This window comes from Trachypithecus francoisi, unplaced genomic scaffold (assembly GCF_009764315.1).
Source record: "Trachypithecus francoisi isolate TF-2019V2 unplaced genomic scaffold, Tfra_2.0 Contig01579, whole genome shotgun sequence".
In the NCBI taxonomy this organism is placed as follows: domain Eukaryota; kingdom Metazoa; phylum Chordata; class Mammalia; order Primates; family Cercopithecidae; genus Trachypithecus; species Trachypithecus francoisi.
Window position 1 is genome coordinate 33,296,068 of NW_022681442.1, and position 14,788 is coordinate 33,310,855.

Sequence of the window (14,788 nt, forward strand, 5' to 3'; positions counted from 1 at the left end):
GTGCCCAGGCAGACTGTTCCCTGGGAGACCGCATCTCCTCCACCACTGCACATCGTTTATCATCAAAATAATTTCAAGAAAGGAGATTTCTACCATGTAGAGAAGCTGGGAAGCTCCTTCCTATTGCCTGATCAGCTGTGGCTGCTCCCTTAGGTCTTTCCATCTGTCTGTCCCAGGAGCAGGAGCAGGGTGGTCCACCTAGGAATGAGGGGCTCCCCAGGTCGGTCCATCCTGGGTGCAGGAGTAGGGTGGTCCACATGGGGCAAGGGGCTCCCCTAGGTCTGTCTGTCCTCGGTGCAGGAACAGGGAGGTCCACATGGAGTGAGGGGCTCCCTAGGTCGGTCTGTCCGTCCTAGGTGCAGGAGTCAGTTGGTCCACATGGAGAGAGGGGTCCTCCTAGGTCTTTCCTGGGTACTGGGGTGGGGTGGTCCACATGGGGTGAGGGACTCCCCTAGGTCTGTCTGTCTGTCCTGCAGGTATGGGGTGGTCCACACAGGGGCAAGAGGTTCTCCAGGTCTGTCTGTCCTGGGTGTAGGAGTGCGGTGGTCCACACGGGGCAAGGGGTTTTTCTAGGTCTGTGTCTGTCCTGGGTACAGGAGTGGGGTGGTCCACACAGGGGCGAGGGGCTCCCCTAGGTCTGTCTGTCCTGGGTGCAGGAAAAGGGAGGTCCACATGGGGCGAGGGGCTCTCCTAGGTCTGTCTGTCTGTCTCTCCTGGGTACAAGAGCGGGTTGATCTACACGGGGCGAGGGCGTCCCCAGGTCTCTCTGTCCTGGGTGCAGGAACAAGGTGGTCCACACGGGGCGAGGGGCCCCCCAGGTCCCTTCTGCTGTGATGCTCTCCTCTCTCATGCCCAGGCTGCTCCAGGCATGTGGGAAGCTGAAGCGGCAGCTCTGTGCCATCTACCGGCTGAACTTCCTGACCACAGCCCCCAGCAGGGGAGGCCCACACCTGCCTCAGCACCTGCAGGACCAAGTGCAGAGGCTCATGCGGTAAGTGCGGTGCGGCCCCCTGGATGGCAAGGGCAGAGTCTGGGGTCCGTACTTCCTCCATGCAGCCTGAGCTTCCCCCGGCAGGGAGAAGCTGATGGACTGGAAGGACTTCTTGCTGGTGAAGAGCAGGAGGAACATCACCATGGTGTCATATCCTGACGCCGGGGCCCCAGCCAGCCCAACAAGCCTCTTGGGTCTTCTGCCCCCACACCTGCACCCAGAAGGACTGTGGCCCCCGGGGAAGCGGAATATATTTTCCACCCCTCAGCCGCTCACCACCTCTCTGAAGGAAAACAATAGGACATAGTGACCCGTGTGCCTTGTCGATAGGAACATTCCAAGCTGAAATTACAGGAATTCCTCCTGTCCCAAAGTTAATTCACAAAAGCCATAAAGACTCTTTATGTCAGTGTTGCCAGCTGGCAAAATGGTAATAGGTATTCCACAAGGGGTGGAGACGGGGTGGGTTCCTGTGGTCTAGTTGGGTTGAAAGGGCCATGTCCTTCTTAGATCATCACAGTGGACAGTGGCATGTAAAAGCTCCCAGAAGGCCTACAGTAAATGTGTATCCCTGTTTCAAAAACCATTCCTAAGACTATTTGACCCTTTTATTATGGAACACTAATTTCATTGAATACTGATTTTCCATGGAACTTGATGTAAAACAGCTTTTCCCACATCATCTCTGAAGTGTCCAGCCCTCAGTCTCCTGAGGCAGGTCCTCAGTGGGCAGGTGAAAGGATGCCAGAGGGCCTCGTTAGCCACCAGCTGCTGCCCTTCCATGGATATCTCTTCCCCTCCCAAATGGGAGCCTTCCAAATGCTCATGAAGAAGTGTAAGGGTTTAGCAAGGTCACAGTGAGGTGCATAGGTTGGGCGGTCAGCTAGGCTCACTCATGAACCAAGTGGCTGTGCTCACATTCCAGCCTCACGTGTGTCTGACTTAAATTCATCCCTCATGAAAACGATGAACTGAGCAAACCATGTTCCTGTAGGGCCAGAACTGCCCATGTCAACTGTGCAAGCGTTGAGGATCTTACAGCTTTTCAAGGCCTGGGGAGCTAGGAGGTAGTGGGGATCTGAGGAAGCAAGGATACCGGGGGGCTTGGCTGAAATGGAAGCTGCTGGAGAGAAGCAGTCCTGGCCCTCCTGCCACCATGACTGGGCACAGCTAGAAGTCCAGGGCGAGGACAGAGGCAGGTCATCCCTAGCTCCTGGCTTGGTAAACACCTTAACTCAGACCTTCACCTACCTAGAAGACTTCCCAGGCTTGGTGCACTTCATCTACGTGGACCGCACAACCGGGCAGATGGTGGCGCCTTCCCTCAACCGCAGTGAAAAGACCTCGTCGGAGTTGGGCAAGGGGCCGCTGGCTGCCTTTGTCAAAACCAAGGTAACCATTCGGGCCCAGGGTGGGGATGGGTGGGCCTTAGCCAATACTGGGCAGTCCCTGCTGGTGTGATCCACGTACCTGGGGCTAGCAGAGTGCACTGGGCAGCAGGCCAGAAGAGGCAATGGCCAGTGCCGGCATAAATAAATGCTCGACAAGTATTTGTTGAATGAGCTAGAATGGAGAGAACAGCAAGGTACATCAGATGGGCATCAGAACCTAAAACAAGGCGATTTCTGTGAGGGAAGCATTCCCCGGACATTCTTTTATTCTCCTTATTTAACTGACTGGTTTTCATGGCAAAGTTGTATTTTTGGTAGGGGGAGGACCCCTGCCACTGTCCAAAAAACTGTACGCGTGTGTGTGTGTGTGTGTGTGTGTGTGTGTGTGTTCTTTCTTTTTTTGGGGGGGGGGCGGTGGGGGGCAAGTGAAGTGTATTCTAATGTTTAAAACCAGATGGGAAGATGGGAAGTTGGGTGGCAGAGGCATGTGTTGGAAGCCCAGCCTCATCTCCCACTAGTTATGTGGTTTTGGGCAGTACTTAGCCAAGTGTCAGTTTCCTCATCCGTAGAAGGAAAAAATAGTGCTATTTATGTCACAGAGCTATGAAGATTACATGAGAGGATACGTGTCAAATATTTAGCATAGCACGTGGTACAAAATGTAGATACAGTTCATTCAGTACTTACTGGCAGCATCGTCATTACCATCTTCATCCTTGCCCCTCATTCCGGAGACAGTCGGGGTTATCTTGGTACGTTTTTCTTTTTGGTTTTCTGTGCAGTTTGTTGTAGTTGAGATCACTCTGTATGTGCAACTTTGTTACCATGTTTTCCCTTCACATTATATCAGATGCATTTCCTCATGCCATTAATTCTTTATAGACATGATTTTTAGCAGCTCCGTAATAGTCCATCATGTGAATGTAACATAATTCCTTGAACCATTTCCCTGATGTTTAGACATACAGATTATTTCTAGGCTTTTGCTGTTATAAATAATTCTGCAGTATACACCTTACATACATCTGTGTCCCCATCTCTGATTATGTCCCCAATATGGATTCCTAGAAATGGAATTACTAAGTCAGATGGGAGGAATGTTTTTAAGGTTATTAATGGGTGTTGTCAAATTACTTTCCTGAAAAGTATAATCAATCCATGGCAGATTTAATTAGTAATTGCACAGTGATGCAGTTTGGAGCAGATTGCCTGTCCCTCCCGCTAAGGGTGGAGGAGCGGGCTCCTCGAGTCTCTTCCCAGCCCTGAGAGGTGGGAGAGAGCCCACTGTCCCTACTGCCTTCCCTGGGGTACTTCCCTGGCAGCATTGGTGACGGTCCCTGCGTCAGGCAGGAGGACATTCCCAGGGGAGCTAAGGCATGTGGTTTCTCAGGCCCTGTGTTTCCATCTGACCCCTTGGTGAGCTCTGATTTGGACTTCACCCCTGGCTCAGGACATCCTACAGGGTCACTCACCTGGACCATCATCAGTTCCCAGCCTGAAGGGCGCTAGGATGGATTCAGGAGACCACACCTTGTTCTCCTGTGTTAATTAATGATGTCCCTGGCTGTTTTCTGGCCTGAATGATCATTTCACTAATTTACTTATTTTAATATTATTATTTTTTGAGACAGGGTCTCACTTTGTCACCCAGGCTAGAGTGCAGTGGCACAAACACAGCTCACTGCAGCCTCAGTCTCCTGGGCTCAAGCGATCCTCTCACCTCAGCCCCCCAAGTAGCTGGGACTACAGGTGTATGCTACCACACCCGGCTAATTGTTTTGTGTTTTTTGTAGAGAGGAGGTTTTGCTATGTTACCCAGGATGGTCTTGAACTCCTGAGCTCAAGCAGTCCACCTACCTCAGCCTCCAAAGTGCTAGGATTATAGGCATAAGCCACCACACCAGCCCAGTTCACTAATGTATGGCTTATGTGTATAGTAAAGTTACACAAAGCTTTTTTACATATATTTTGCCCCCACACTAACTGGAGGGTAGTCCATCCATCCAATAATGATTTATTGTTGAGCCTTCTGCTCTGGGCCAAGGCAGTGCCCAGGTACTAGGAGAGGCCCCTGGCACTCACGGAGTTTCTTGTCTGCGCACTTTCCTTCCTTCGGAGATGAGAGCTGCCCGGGCAGACCAACGCTGAGAGAGTGGTGATCCTCACTTTCCTCTTTTCCCCAGGTCTGGTCTCTGATCCAGCTGGCGCGCAGGTACCTGCAGAAGGGCTACACCACACTGCTGTTCCAGGAGGGGGATTTCTACTGCTCCTACTTCCTGTGGTTTGAGAATGACATGGTAGGTGAGGCCGAGTTCCTGGGCCAGGACAGTCCGCACACACTTCCCGCTCTGTAACTCTTGGATTCGTTTCTTCTGAATTGTTGTCTGTCTGTCTCATCTTCTCTTCTTGTTGCTGGTAAGCCCAGCAGGTTGGGACCCAGAGCTCAGAGGTCACATTTTCACGTGGGCATTTAACTGTTTTGTGACCCCTCTGCCCAGCTGTCTGGCAGACTCTTGCCATTGTCCACGTGGCATGCAGGCACACATGTGAGCAGATAGGCACACGCCCCACTGTGGGAAACGCGACTCAGATCATACACTTTGTCGCTAGTGATTCCATGTCACCAGCATCACATGCCAAGCATGGCACATGGTCATCCCTGTGGCATAGGTCCCTGAACTCAAGAGCATAGGCCCTGCTTGAAGCAGTGAGCCAGGCCACCCAAGGAGACACTGGTGGTGTGGCTCGGGGCCCTGGCCTCCTGGCCCTACACTGCTTCCTCTGGGCCTCACTGTTACTGCAGAGTAGGCTCCGGTGAGGGGAACTTACTGTCTGTGGCCACCTGCCCCTCTCCTCCTGTCTCTCCCTCCTCTCTGTCTCTTCCCTTTCTTTGCTTTCCTCCTGTTTCTCTTTTATTTGCATCTCGTTTGTCACCATGAATGGTTGTTCCAGCTCTCAGGAGCGTTCCTCCTCCCTCGCAGCCCTTGGTCTCTGGGTCCCTGAACTACTGTGCCTTCCCCTGCACCCACCCTGCATTCTCTTTGTTCACTGAGGGTGACAGCCATCCCTTTCCATAGGGCAGGGTGGTTACTGGGGCCCTCCGCCGCTGTTCTCTCAGTCATCCCTCACAGCCTTGTGCAGTGGCTAGGGCAGGGATCCCTGACCCCATTGTACGGATGGAGACACGACGATCTAGAGCTCAGACGCCATGGCCAGGGCCACCGAGGTTGTTAAGTGAGGAAGCCGGAGCCCAAGCTCTGTTCCCCTAGCCTGCAGGCTCCCAGCTTTCCTCTGTGCCACTGGAAGTGCCCAGGACTTGTGTGCAACAGAAGTGCTAGAAAATTCCTGTGACCTTTACCTTCACTTCTAGGGAAGGACAGGAGTTTGTGTGCTTGGGTGGCCCCATGGGGTGATACAGTGAGGCAGAGCTGTGAGCTGGAGAGGCCAGGTTTGAATGTCAGCCACACAGCCCAGCTGGTGCCACAGGGGCAGCCCTGCACGCTGCGGAGTCCACTCCCCCTGCATGGCAGGCCACGGTGGCCCACACAAGTATCAGCTAATCGCCATGTTCGTGCCTGGCACACAGGGCACGTCCAGCAGATCTTAATTCCCTTCCCACCTTATCCCACCCTGGGAATTCCCAGTTCTTTCAAAGCGAGGCTTAGGCCTTTTGTGAATGCTCTGCTCTTTGAGATCCTGTATGACAGCCCTGCAGGTTGCCCTCCTGAGCGTGTGTTTGTGGCCTGTGCAGGTCCAGGTATTGATGGGAATGAGAGCTACCCTGCCAGCCCTTGGAACTTTGTATACTTTGTCTCTAATGTTCATAAGGCGACTGTCATTATTCTGACTTCAAAGATGAAAAACCAAGGTCCAGGCATTTTCCCAGGCACCCAGCACACAAGGCAGAGCCAAGCCAGGCTGCGAGCCCGGTGCGTCTGACTCAGGCCCGTGTGCTCCCCCGACACCCACTGCCTCCCTGTCCTCCCTCCTCAGGGGTACAAACTCCAGATGATCGAGGTGCCCGTCCTCTCCGATGACTCGGTGCCTATTGGCATGCTGGGAGGAGACTACTACAGGTGATGGCGCGTCGGGAGCCGCTGGGGACGGACGGCCCCGTGTGGGTGACAAGTACTCGCCTCTGCCGGCAGCGGCTTCTGCTTCAGCAGTGCCCTACCCCAGACCCAGAAATCCATGCTGGGAACACCTTCCCAGCGGGGCCTGTGTGCAGTGAGGGAGGACGGGTGTGGAGGGCACTTCTGTGTTCCTACCACCTTCCTGCTGGCATGGTCTTGGCAGCACAGGAAACGTCTGCGCCCGGCCCAGAACATCCCCACTGCTGCCTGGTAGCCAGGATGGCACTGTTAGGTCAGTGAAGAACAGGAGCAGGTGTCAAGGCCCACGTGCAGGGGCCTAGTGAGATGACCGAGGACATGGGCATTTGCTCGTGAGGGCCCAGAGAGGCCTCTGGCACTGGAGGAGGGCAACAGCCTCGCTCCTGAATCCCGTCCTCCCTCTCCTCCCCAGGAAGCTCCTGCGCTACTACAGCAAGAACCGCCCGGCCGAGGCTGTCAGGTGCTACGAGCTGCTGGCCCTGCACCTGTCTGTCATCCCCACTGACCTGCTGGTGCAGCAGGCCGGCCAGCTGGCCCGGCGCCTCTGGGAGGCCTCCCGTATCCCCCTGCTCTAGGCCAAGGTGGCTGCAGTCTGCCTTTGCACCCCGTCCTCCAGCTGCTCTTGCTTGCCACTGTTCCCCATGGCAAGAGCCTGCTGTCTGCAGTGGCCATCCTGAGGATGGGGCAGAGTGCCCAGGGTGGCCCCAGGGTTTCTAAAACCCCACCTAGACCACCCTCCATGTGGGGTACTGTGCAAGGCCCCAGATCCTTCTCTCCTCCCAGGGGCCCAGTTTGTCTTCGTAAAACAAAAGTGGCAGCAGCTCCTCTTCTAGAGCTGCTTCTGCCTTTATCCTGGGAGATGGGGAGGAAGCCCCATCTCTGCTGTTCCGAGTGGAGGAAACCCCCCCGGCAAGCTCTCTCCTTTGCCTGGGTTTGAATTCCAGCCCTGCCACTTCCTCTCTGCATCTCCTGGAAAGTTTCTTCTATTCCCCACATTTAAAGCGATGGCACCTCCGTCCCAGGGTGGTGTGAGGATTACCCAATGTGGTAGGTGCTCAATAAATATTGGTCATTGTTATCACTGAAGCTCAACACGCTTGTGCTTCTAGACTCTTCTATTGTGCCGATAAGCCCTTGCTAAGTCCCAGCCCCTTCACGCTCAGCTGGCGTCTGCCCTGGGGCTGGGGTTCTCAAGCCCCTGGCCCTGGCCCAGAGATACGGATTCGCTTGGCGGCCATGGAGCCCAGGCTTTGATGTCTTTCAAAGCTTCCGTGGTACGCCCTGGATTAAGAACCACCACCCAAGGAGTGCAGCCTCTCTCTTCCAACCGAGAAGTTCCTGTCCAAGAATGGACCCAAGGACAAGAGATCCTGAGAGCCCTGGGACTGGGAGCATCTGCTCCTCTGAGGCCAGGAGGCTGGTGCTGGGCCAGAGAGGGCGGCGTGGCAGAAATCAGCGTCTACTGCAGCACAGGAACAGATGGCCCTGTGCTGTGCATGTGGGAGCCGCGCCTTCTGTGTCTTCAGTCTTGAGCCAAAATTCGCACAGACTGGTCTCTCCCTTGCAGGGGACAGCTTTGGGGAGGCGTTGGGGGAGCTCGAACCCACACGTTGGTCTAAACCCAGAGGAGGAGGCAGTGAGGAAGTGTCCCCTCAGGTGACTGGATCTGTGTTCCTCCTTATCATCATCTGATGGAATGACAATGAAAAGCATGGATTGTGGAAAATACAGAAAAGCATAAAGGAAAAAACTCCAATCCTCTGAGCCCACCAGTGTTCAGGACACCTGCTTTTGTCGCCTACTATTTCCCTTTAGTTTTTAGCAGTGGCTGGATGTGATACGTCTAGTTTAACCAGTCCCCTTGATCTTTCTATATAATAAATAACACAGGGGTGGACATCCTGAATCAGATCTTAGCAGAGATGCTCACATGCGGGGTAACTGTCCATGGTGTGTGGAGGGGTCCTCGGAACCCCCTCTTAGGATCATCTCCACATACTCTCCCAGTTCTGAGATTCGTTACCAATAGCAGGTTTCCTTCACACTGCCATGTCAGAGCAGCGCAGGAACTCTCTGCTCCACTCCGAAGGGCTTTCTCCTCCTAGGGAACACTGCTAAGTAATGGGCAGAGAACAAAGGGGCTCCTCATTCAAGGCAGGCCTAAGGGAGGGTCAGAAAGAACTTTAGCTGGAGGTATTTACAGATGTGACCTCTAATCCTTGGGGATTCTTGGAAAATGGGCAAAGTGCCAAAAGAAGAGAACTGACCAGGCCTTCAAAAGAAGAAAACTCAGAGAATTACAGACAGTGAACTTGCCCCTAAGCCCTCATTGAGGGGTGTGTTTGAGCATTTAGGAGAGGACTCCAATGCTTCTCAGGGACAAACACAGCTGCCTTTGCGGTGTCTGAAGGCCCTGGTCGTGGTGACACTAGAGGGCTGCCCTAGACGCCTCCTGTGGGTGTAAAGACATCACCACTCTGCACTGGCAGACTCAGCATGGAGTCAGAGCCGAGTCTGACATGAGCACTTGCCATCCCAGGCATTTCAGTTCTGACTGAGAAGGGAGCTGCACAGGGGAGGAGAGGGCCTTTGGAGCTCCTCTCTGCCTCCACCACTCCCTAACCCTGCAGCCTCAGTGCCCTCATCTGTAAAATGGGGAGTTTTGCCTACAGAGTTCAGCACAGTACCAGCCTGACATGGGAACCCCAGTGGATGATCAGTTTTGTCATGATTCCCCTGCATCCTGGAGGTGACACCACCTGGTTAATAGGTAACCCCTCCTGATGGCCCAGCACAGCTGCGCAGCAGCAGGAGGCTGGCCTGTGGCCAAGAATGCACGGTGGAGGAGGGCTGGAGGGGGACTGTAGCTCCTCCTCTTCCTGCTTCCTCCCTGCTCCACCCCCTGCCTAGGGCAGCACAAAAGCAAATCTCTAGCTAACTCCCTGCCTAGCAAGGCCCATCCTGGGGCAGAAATGCCTGCAAGTGGCCGAGGTCTCTGCAGGGCTGTGGCTGCCTCTCCCTTCCCAGCTTGGAGACGAGCTCACACAGAAGCCGGGGGAGGTCTGAAGCCTGAGTATGATGCGGTGGTGATAGGAGCAGGTAAAGTGGTAAAGCAGGCTGGGCCAGAGCTGAGGGGCGGGAAGGCAGCCCTGCTCAGAGCTTGGTGGGGAGGAGGCGGCTTTGCCAAGCCCCACTGCTCTCTCCTTGGGCATAACCCACCAGAAGTTTGTACACTAGCAGAGGCTGCAATGGAAAGCCCTTCCATCTGGCAGGCGGGCACCTGGGATTCCGGTGCTGGCTCTGCTATGTGGCCTGGGGCAAATGCTTGCCTTCTCTGGGCTTGGATCTTCCATGGAGAATGACAAAGGAAGACTAGGTGAGCTCAGGGGTTTCCCTCTATCTCCTGCAAAATGACCTGGTTTCCACCACGTTCTCAGCCTGTGGTTTGTAAGGGTTGGAACTAGCTCTGGGTCAACAGACAAGTGAAATCCAGCACCCACCCCCCACCTCCCCCACAGTGCCGTGAGTTCTGGTCACCACTACCTTACCACTGAGGCCACCCATCCTCACAAGAAACTGCAGTCATTTCATAAAGGCCAGTTAGGATAAAACAGAACTGAGTCCCGGAGTTCCTACTGCGTGTCTGCAGAGGGCAGTGGCCCCCATTGCCTTGCAGCTCTGGGACATTTGTGAATCTGCAGTGATCCTGCCATACTTTGCCAACGCCTGGGCTCAAGAGTATCAAAGTCTGCTGGGTGCTAGGGGAAGAGGCAGGCCCAGGACCAGGTGGTTCTTCCTTAGTGCCTTCCATTCACACTTGCAGAGGGCCCCAAATGCATGATTGCCAGCTAGGTCTTACAGAGATAATGACAGGGACCGAAAGCAGACGGCACTCATTATGCAGCTTTGAAGGCGTGTCTTCATTTTCCTATGTGCTAGAGCAGTTGCGAGCTGGTAGATACTCAACAGTCACCTCTCCAGGGAAAAATGTGTGATGTGTGTGTGTGTGTGCGTGTGTATATATACACATACATATATACACACATGTATATACACACATAACGTATATATGTATACATATATGTGTATACATAGACACACACATGCTTATTTTAAATATTGAAATAAAAGATACACTGCACACAATTTTACAAATAAAAATACAATACTCTCAATGTAAATGCAGTCTAGCCAAGTGATTCTTACCAAAGGCTTTCTTTTATTTTTGCTAAACTCGGTAGCCAACCTATAGTTGCAACTGACAAATGAGGGTAGCTCCGAAGAGAATGGTGCTCCATATTTTCTGTAAAGAGTAGGACGATCGTGAAACAGCAAAGATTTATATCCCAGCCTTACTCCTTATTTTTTTAATTTATTTTTATTTAATTAATTTTTTTTTTTTTGAGACAGTCTTGCTCTGTCACCCAGGCTGGAGTGCAGTGACACAATCTCAGCTCACTGCAACCTCTGCCTCCTGGGTTCAAGTGATTCTCCTGCCTCAGCCTCCTGAGTAGCTGGGATTACAGGCACCCGCCACCACGCCCAGCTAATTTTTGTATTTTCGGTGGAGTCCGGTTTCACCATGTTGGCCAGGCTGGTCTCGAACTCCTGACCTTGTGATCCACCTGCCTGAGCCTCCCAAAGTGCTGGGATTGCAGGCGTGAGCCACTGCTCCCGGTCTCCTTCTTTAAATGACAGGAATGATGTTACTCAAATAAGATAATTTTTTTAATACTAGAATTTCCTTCAATTTTTATGCTATTCACGCTGTAACAGCTAATGCTGTTAGGTTTATTTTGCATTATTAGCATTTTCCCATTGCTTTCTTAAGCCTGACCACAGAACAATAAACGCAGCCCTGCTGTGTAATATTTGTGTAATAGTGATGACGGTGGTGGAAATACTCCCACCATGGCCTTTTTTGTCACCAAGATGAGGTTGCTGAATATGATTTGGGAGTGATACCCAGTGGCACATCATTGTATAGCATGTCCACCATGCAGAGATGTACCTAGAGGCCAATGACGGCAAAGGCATGGGGAACAGACAAATGTAGTAAAACAAATAGGAGGTAGTGTGTTTTGAGTATTTACCTTTGTTTTTAATATAATTTATTTAATTGTAAGCTTATATAATTTGGTTTATAACAATGGCTATTTGACATCCGGCTCACAAACTCCCTGGGCTGGTGGGAGACATCTCCAGCACCTCGCTTAGCCTCAGAGAAGCCCCCTGCCTTCTTCTGTGCTCGGCCACAGCTCACCCTGCTGTCTCCTAATGGGGAAGGTTGACTCTAGGTCACCAGCTGCCTTGGTGACTTGCCTACAAGTGCGAGTGAGTCTCAGTGTGTGAGCTTTTCCTTGACATGATTTCTTTAGTTGCTAAACATACCATAAAGCCTGTTTTAAAGGCATCTTGGGCCTGAGTGAGGAACAGAGTGGCATATTCTGAGACAAGGGTTACCTCTGAGTCCCTGAAGGCACACTGGCACCTGGCCGCCACCTTGAAGATGACTCTGATTTAGTCATTTGACTAAATGTGCCTGAGAGTGACTGAGGAGCTTGTTAAAATGGAGATTCCTGGCCCTGTACCTGGTGATGAGCATTCTGAGGGCGGGGGGTGACTCCCGGAGGTCAGCACATCCACCCAACCAACCTTGCCTGATGCAGGCAGCTGCAGAGTCCACGCCCAGAGCAGCTTCTCAAGGGCCCAGGCGCCTGCTGTGGGGCCCCCGAGGCAGGTCTGGGGATTAGCAGAGCCCACAGCTGAAGTCCTCTTCAAGGAAACAGAGGTGTCACCAGAAGCCAAGGAGGGCTCAGCCAGGACCTGGGGGTGGCCACTGGGAGGGGGTCTTGTGCTTTGGATCCTTTACCTTACTCATTTGAGGTCTGCCGTGATAGAACTGGACCCAGTTGCCTGGAAAACTGAGTTTTCCAAGACTAACCATCAGCACCAATTAAAAGACAAATAGCTCCCATTTGTCTCATCCTTGCCGCACTGCAGGGTCCCTGGCACCCTCTGTTCCCCACGTGAAGAAGCTCAAGGCTCAGGGCAGCTGACAGCTCTCTGAGGTCACGCCCTGGCAAGCAGCAGAGGCTAGGCTGAGCCCAGGACTGTCTGCCTTTAGTTTGTTGCATGTCTTTGAGACAGGTTCCATCTGCTCATGAGTCCCAACTGGCAGATTGTTTAAACTTTCTTATGAACATTTTCAAAAGCCCATACAAATAAAGAGTATGTCAAGCAGCACTTTTTAAGATGAACTATAACCAACTAGCTTCTCACATGCTTCTCATGTGGTCAGAGTTAATTTTAGCTCATGAAACTCTTGGTTCTGTGAAACACCTGCTGAATAGACTCCTGGGAGAGGGATCTGGGAGTCGACATTTACACAGCCTCCCAGGTGATTCTGAGCTTATCAGAGCTGGAGAGACACTTGTTACCCAGGGGCTTGGTGTGGAACATGAGATGCCAAGGCCAAATTCAGGCCTCTCAGCCCAAGGCACCCTGAAGCACAGCCAGTCACTCCAGCACATGTTGAAGCTGTACATGCTTGCTTCATGTTGAACTGTTCACATTTTATTTTTGGAACACTGGGGATTGGCAAAAACAAACCCATGTGAATGAAGCCTCCTAGGGCACCATTGTGCCAATTGTGAACCACATGTGGGCAAAACAAGCCACGCTTGACAGCAGCTACCCACATGACCAGCACTCCCCCTGGATGCTGATGCTGCCATGTGAGATGGGACATTGGCGCACCAGCATTCAGCCACCCATTGCTTCTCCTGCTTGCCAAATCAACCGTGCTGCTCCCTCAGATACCATCACCTGCACCTCCCAAGCAATGGAAGCCCTGGTGATGCTCTCATGAACCCCTTACTCCAGCAGAGCCCCTGACCAAGCCAGGGGAGCAGGACTTTTCCAGCCAGGGCAAGAACCAGGGTTTTCTGACTCGAAGATCTGGTGTTTCATGGAGTTGAGCTAGCTGCTGTTCCAACATCTGAGTGCGGGAAGGGGAGGGGAGGGTCACCAAGGATCTTCATGGCATGGGGACAGGGAGCGGTGAGCACATTCCTCAAGGACTGTCCGTCTGCCCGCCCGCTGACCAGTGATGCTTTCCTTCCCTCTCCCCTGTCTCGTTGCAGGACACAACGGACTGGTGGCTGTGAGTACCTCCCCAATTGATCCCACTTCACTGGCCCCTGGGCGTGTGGCTCTCAGCAGCCTGGGAAGGAGTGTGAAGAAGCAGGTGGGATAAGGGCCTCAAGAGAGGAAAAGGCAGCCTAGTCGACACTCTCTGCTCTCCTGCGCTGATCGGGGGCTGGGTCGAATGCACATCTGCAGCCAGCTGAGGACATCACAGGCTGCTTTCCTCCCCTTCCCCGAATGGGGAAAGGTGGTTTCCCCATGGCCTGTGAGGGAGTCAGGGAGCTTCCAGAAACAAGCTGACAAGGCGGGGAAGCATGTAACCAACATAGCATGGGAGCAGGTGGGAAGCAGGGGATTGGGCACCCAGGGCATGGTGGGTGCCCTTGACTCCAGATCATAGGCAGCCCTTGTGTCTAGAGCCCTGTGCTCCCAGCCAGGTCCAGGCCACGTACCACCTTGGAGTAAGTAGCCGCTATGTGGCTAAAGTGTGCCCTGGGTACATTGAGGAGCTCAGCCTAGCAGAAGGGCCAGCACCCCGTCCCCAGCACCACTGACTTCAAGATCCCAAGCTGAGCTGGGTGGCCCAGAGCTATCCTTAGCCTATGCTTCTGTAACCTGAGTCTAGATACCTCCAAGAGGCCACAGAACATATTCAAGGCCACAAAACAAACATGCAACATCTTCTTGAAGCAGCGGCAGCTCTAGAATATCAATATGGGGAGAACTGTGGATGTACTAATGGACTGATGTTAAACCTTAATACTTTGCCTGATGTCTAAGTTTTACCTGAACATTTTGTGTGGGGCATTTTGTAACTCAATGGATCAGTAATTTAAAACATTGATTTTATTTTATTTTATTTTAATTTTTTTTGAGATGGAGTTTTGCTTTGTCGCCCAGGCTGGAGTGCAATGGCACGATCTCAGCTCACTGCAACCTCCACCTCCCGGGTTCAAGCAATTCTCCTGCCTCAGCCTCCTGAGTAGCTGGGATTTCAGGCGCCCACCACTAAACTCGGCTAATTTTTGTATTTTTAGTAGAGATGGGGTTTCACCATGTTGGCCAGGCTGATCTCAAACTCCTGACCTCAGGTAGCCTGCCCACCTCAGCCCTGAAACTGCTGAGATTACAGGCATGAACCACCA

At 52.7% G+C, this 14,788-nt stretch overlaps 2 protein-coding genes across 22 annotated transcripts in view; both read left to right on the forward strand.

The window, feature by feature from the left end:
* The window catches only part of HPS1 (HPS1 biogenesis of lysosomal organelles complex 3 subunit 1), a 31,947-nt gene extending 23,558 nt beyond the window's left edge, over positions 1-8,389 (forward strand). For 6 of the 7 annotated variants that reach the window (XM_033186362.1, XM_033186397.1, XM_033186404.1 and 3 more), the window contains 6 exons: positions 857-991; positions 1,076-1,141; positions 2,239-2,383; positions 4,566-4,679; positions 6,376-6,458; positions 6,907-8,389. In XM_033186362.1, the coding sequence (XP_033042253.1) occupies positions 857-991; positions 1,076-1,141; positions 2,239-2,383; positions 4,566-4,679; positions 6,376-6,458; positions 6,907-7,069 (706 nt within the window). In that variant the 3' untranslated portion in view covers positions 7,070-8,389. The remainder of the gene's footprint in view (positions 1-856; positions 992-1,075; positions 1,142-2,238; positions 2,384-4,565; positions 4,680-6,375; positions 6,459-6,906) is intronic. The other variant, XM_033186380.1, reaches the window with a different exon arrangement.
* A 293-nt stretch (positions 8,390-8,682) lies between these two features.
* The window catches only part of PYROXD2 (pyridine nucleotide-disulphide oxidoreductase domain 2), a 32,899-nt gene continuing 26,793 nt past the window's right edge, over positions 8,683-14,788 (forward strand). For 11 of the 15 annotated variants that reach the window (XR_004431243.1, XR_004431255.1, XR_004431254.1 and 8 more), the window contains exons 1-2: positions 8,683-9,593; positions 13,640-13,743. Coding sequence is in view for 12 of the 15 variants with exons in the window: in XM_033186433.1 (XP_033042324.1) it covers positions 9,467-9,593; positions 13,640-13,743 (231 nt within the window). In the remaining 3 variants the exon portion in view is untranslated. Of the gene's footprint in view, positions 9,594-13,639; positions 13,984-14,788 lie in introns of all 15 variants that reach the window. The other 4 variants (XM_033186461.1, XM_033186505.1, XM_033186452.1 and 1 more) reach the window with 3 other exon arrangements.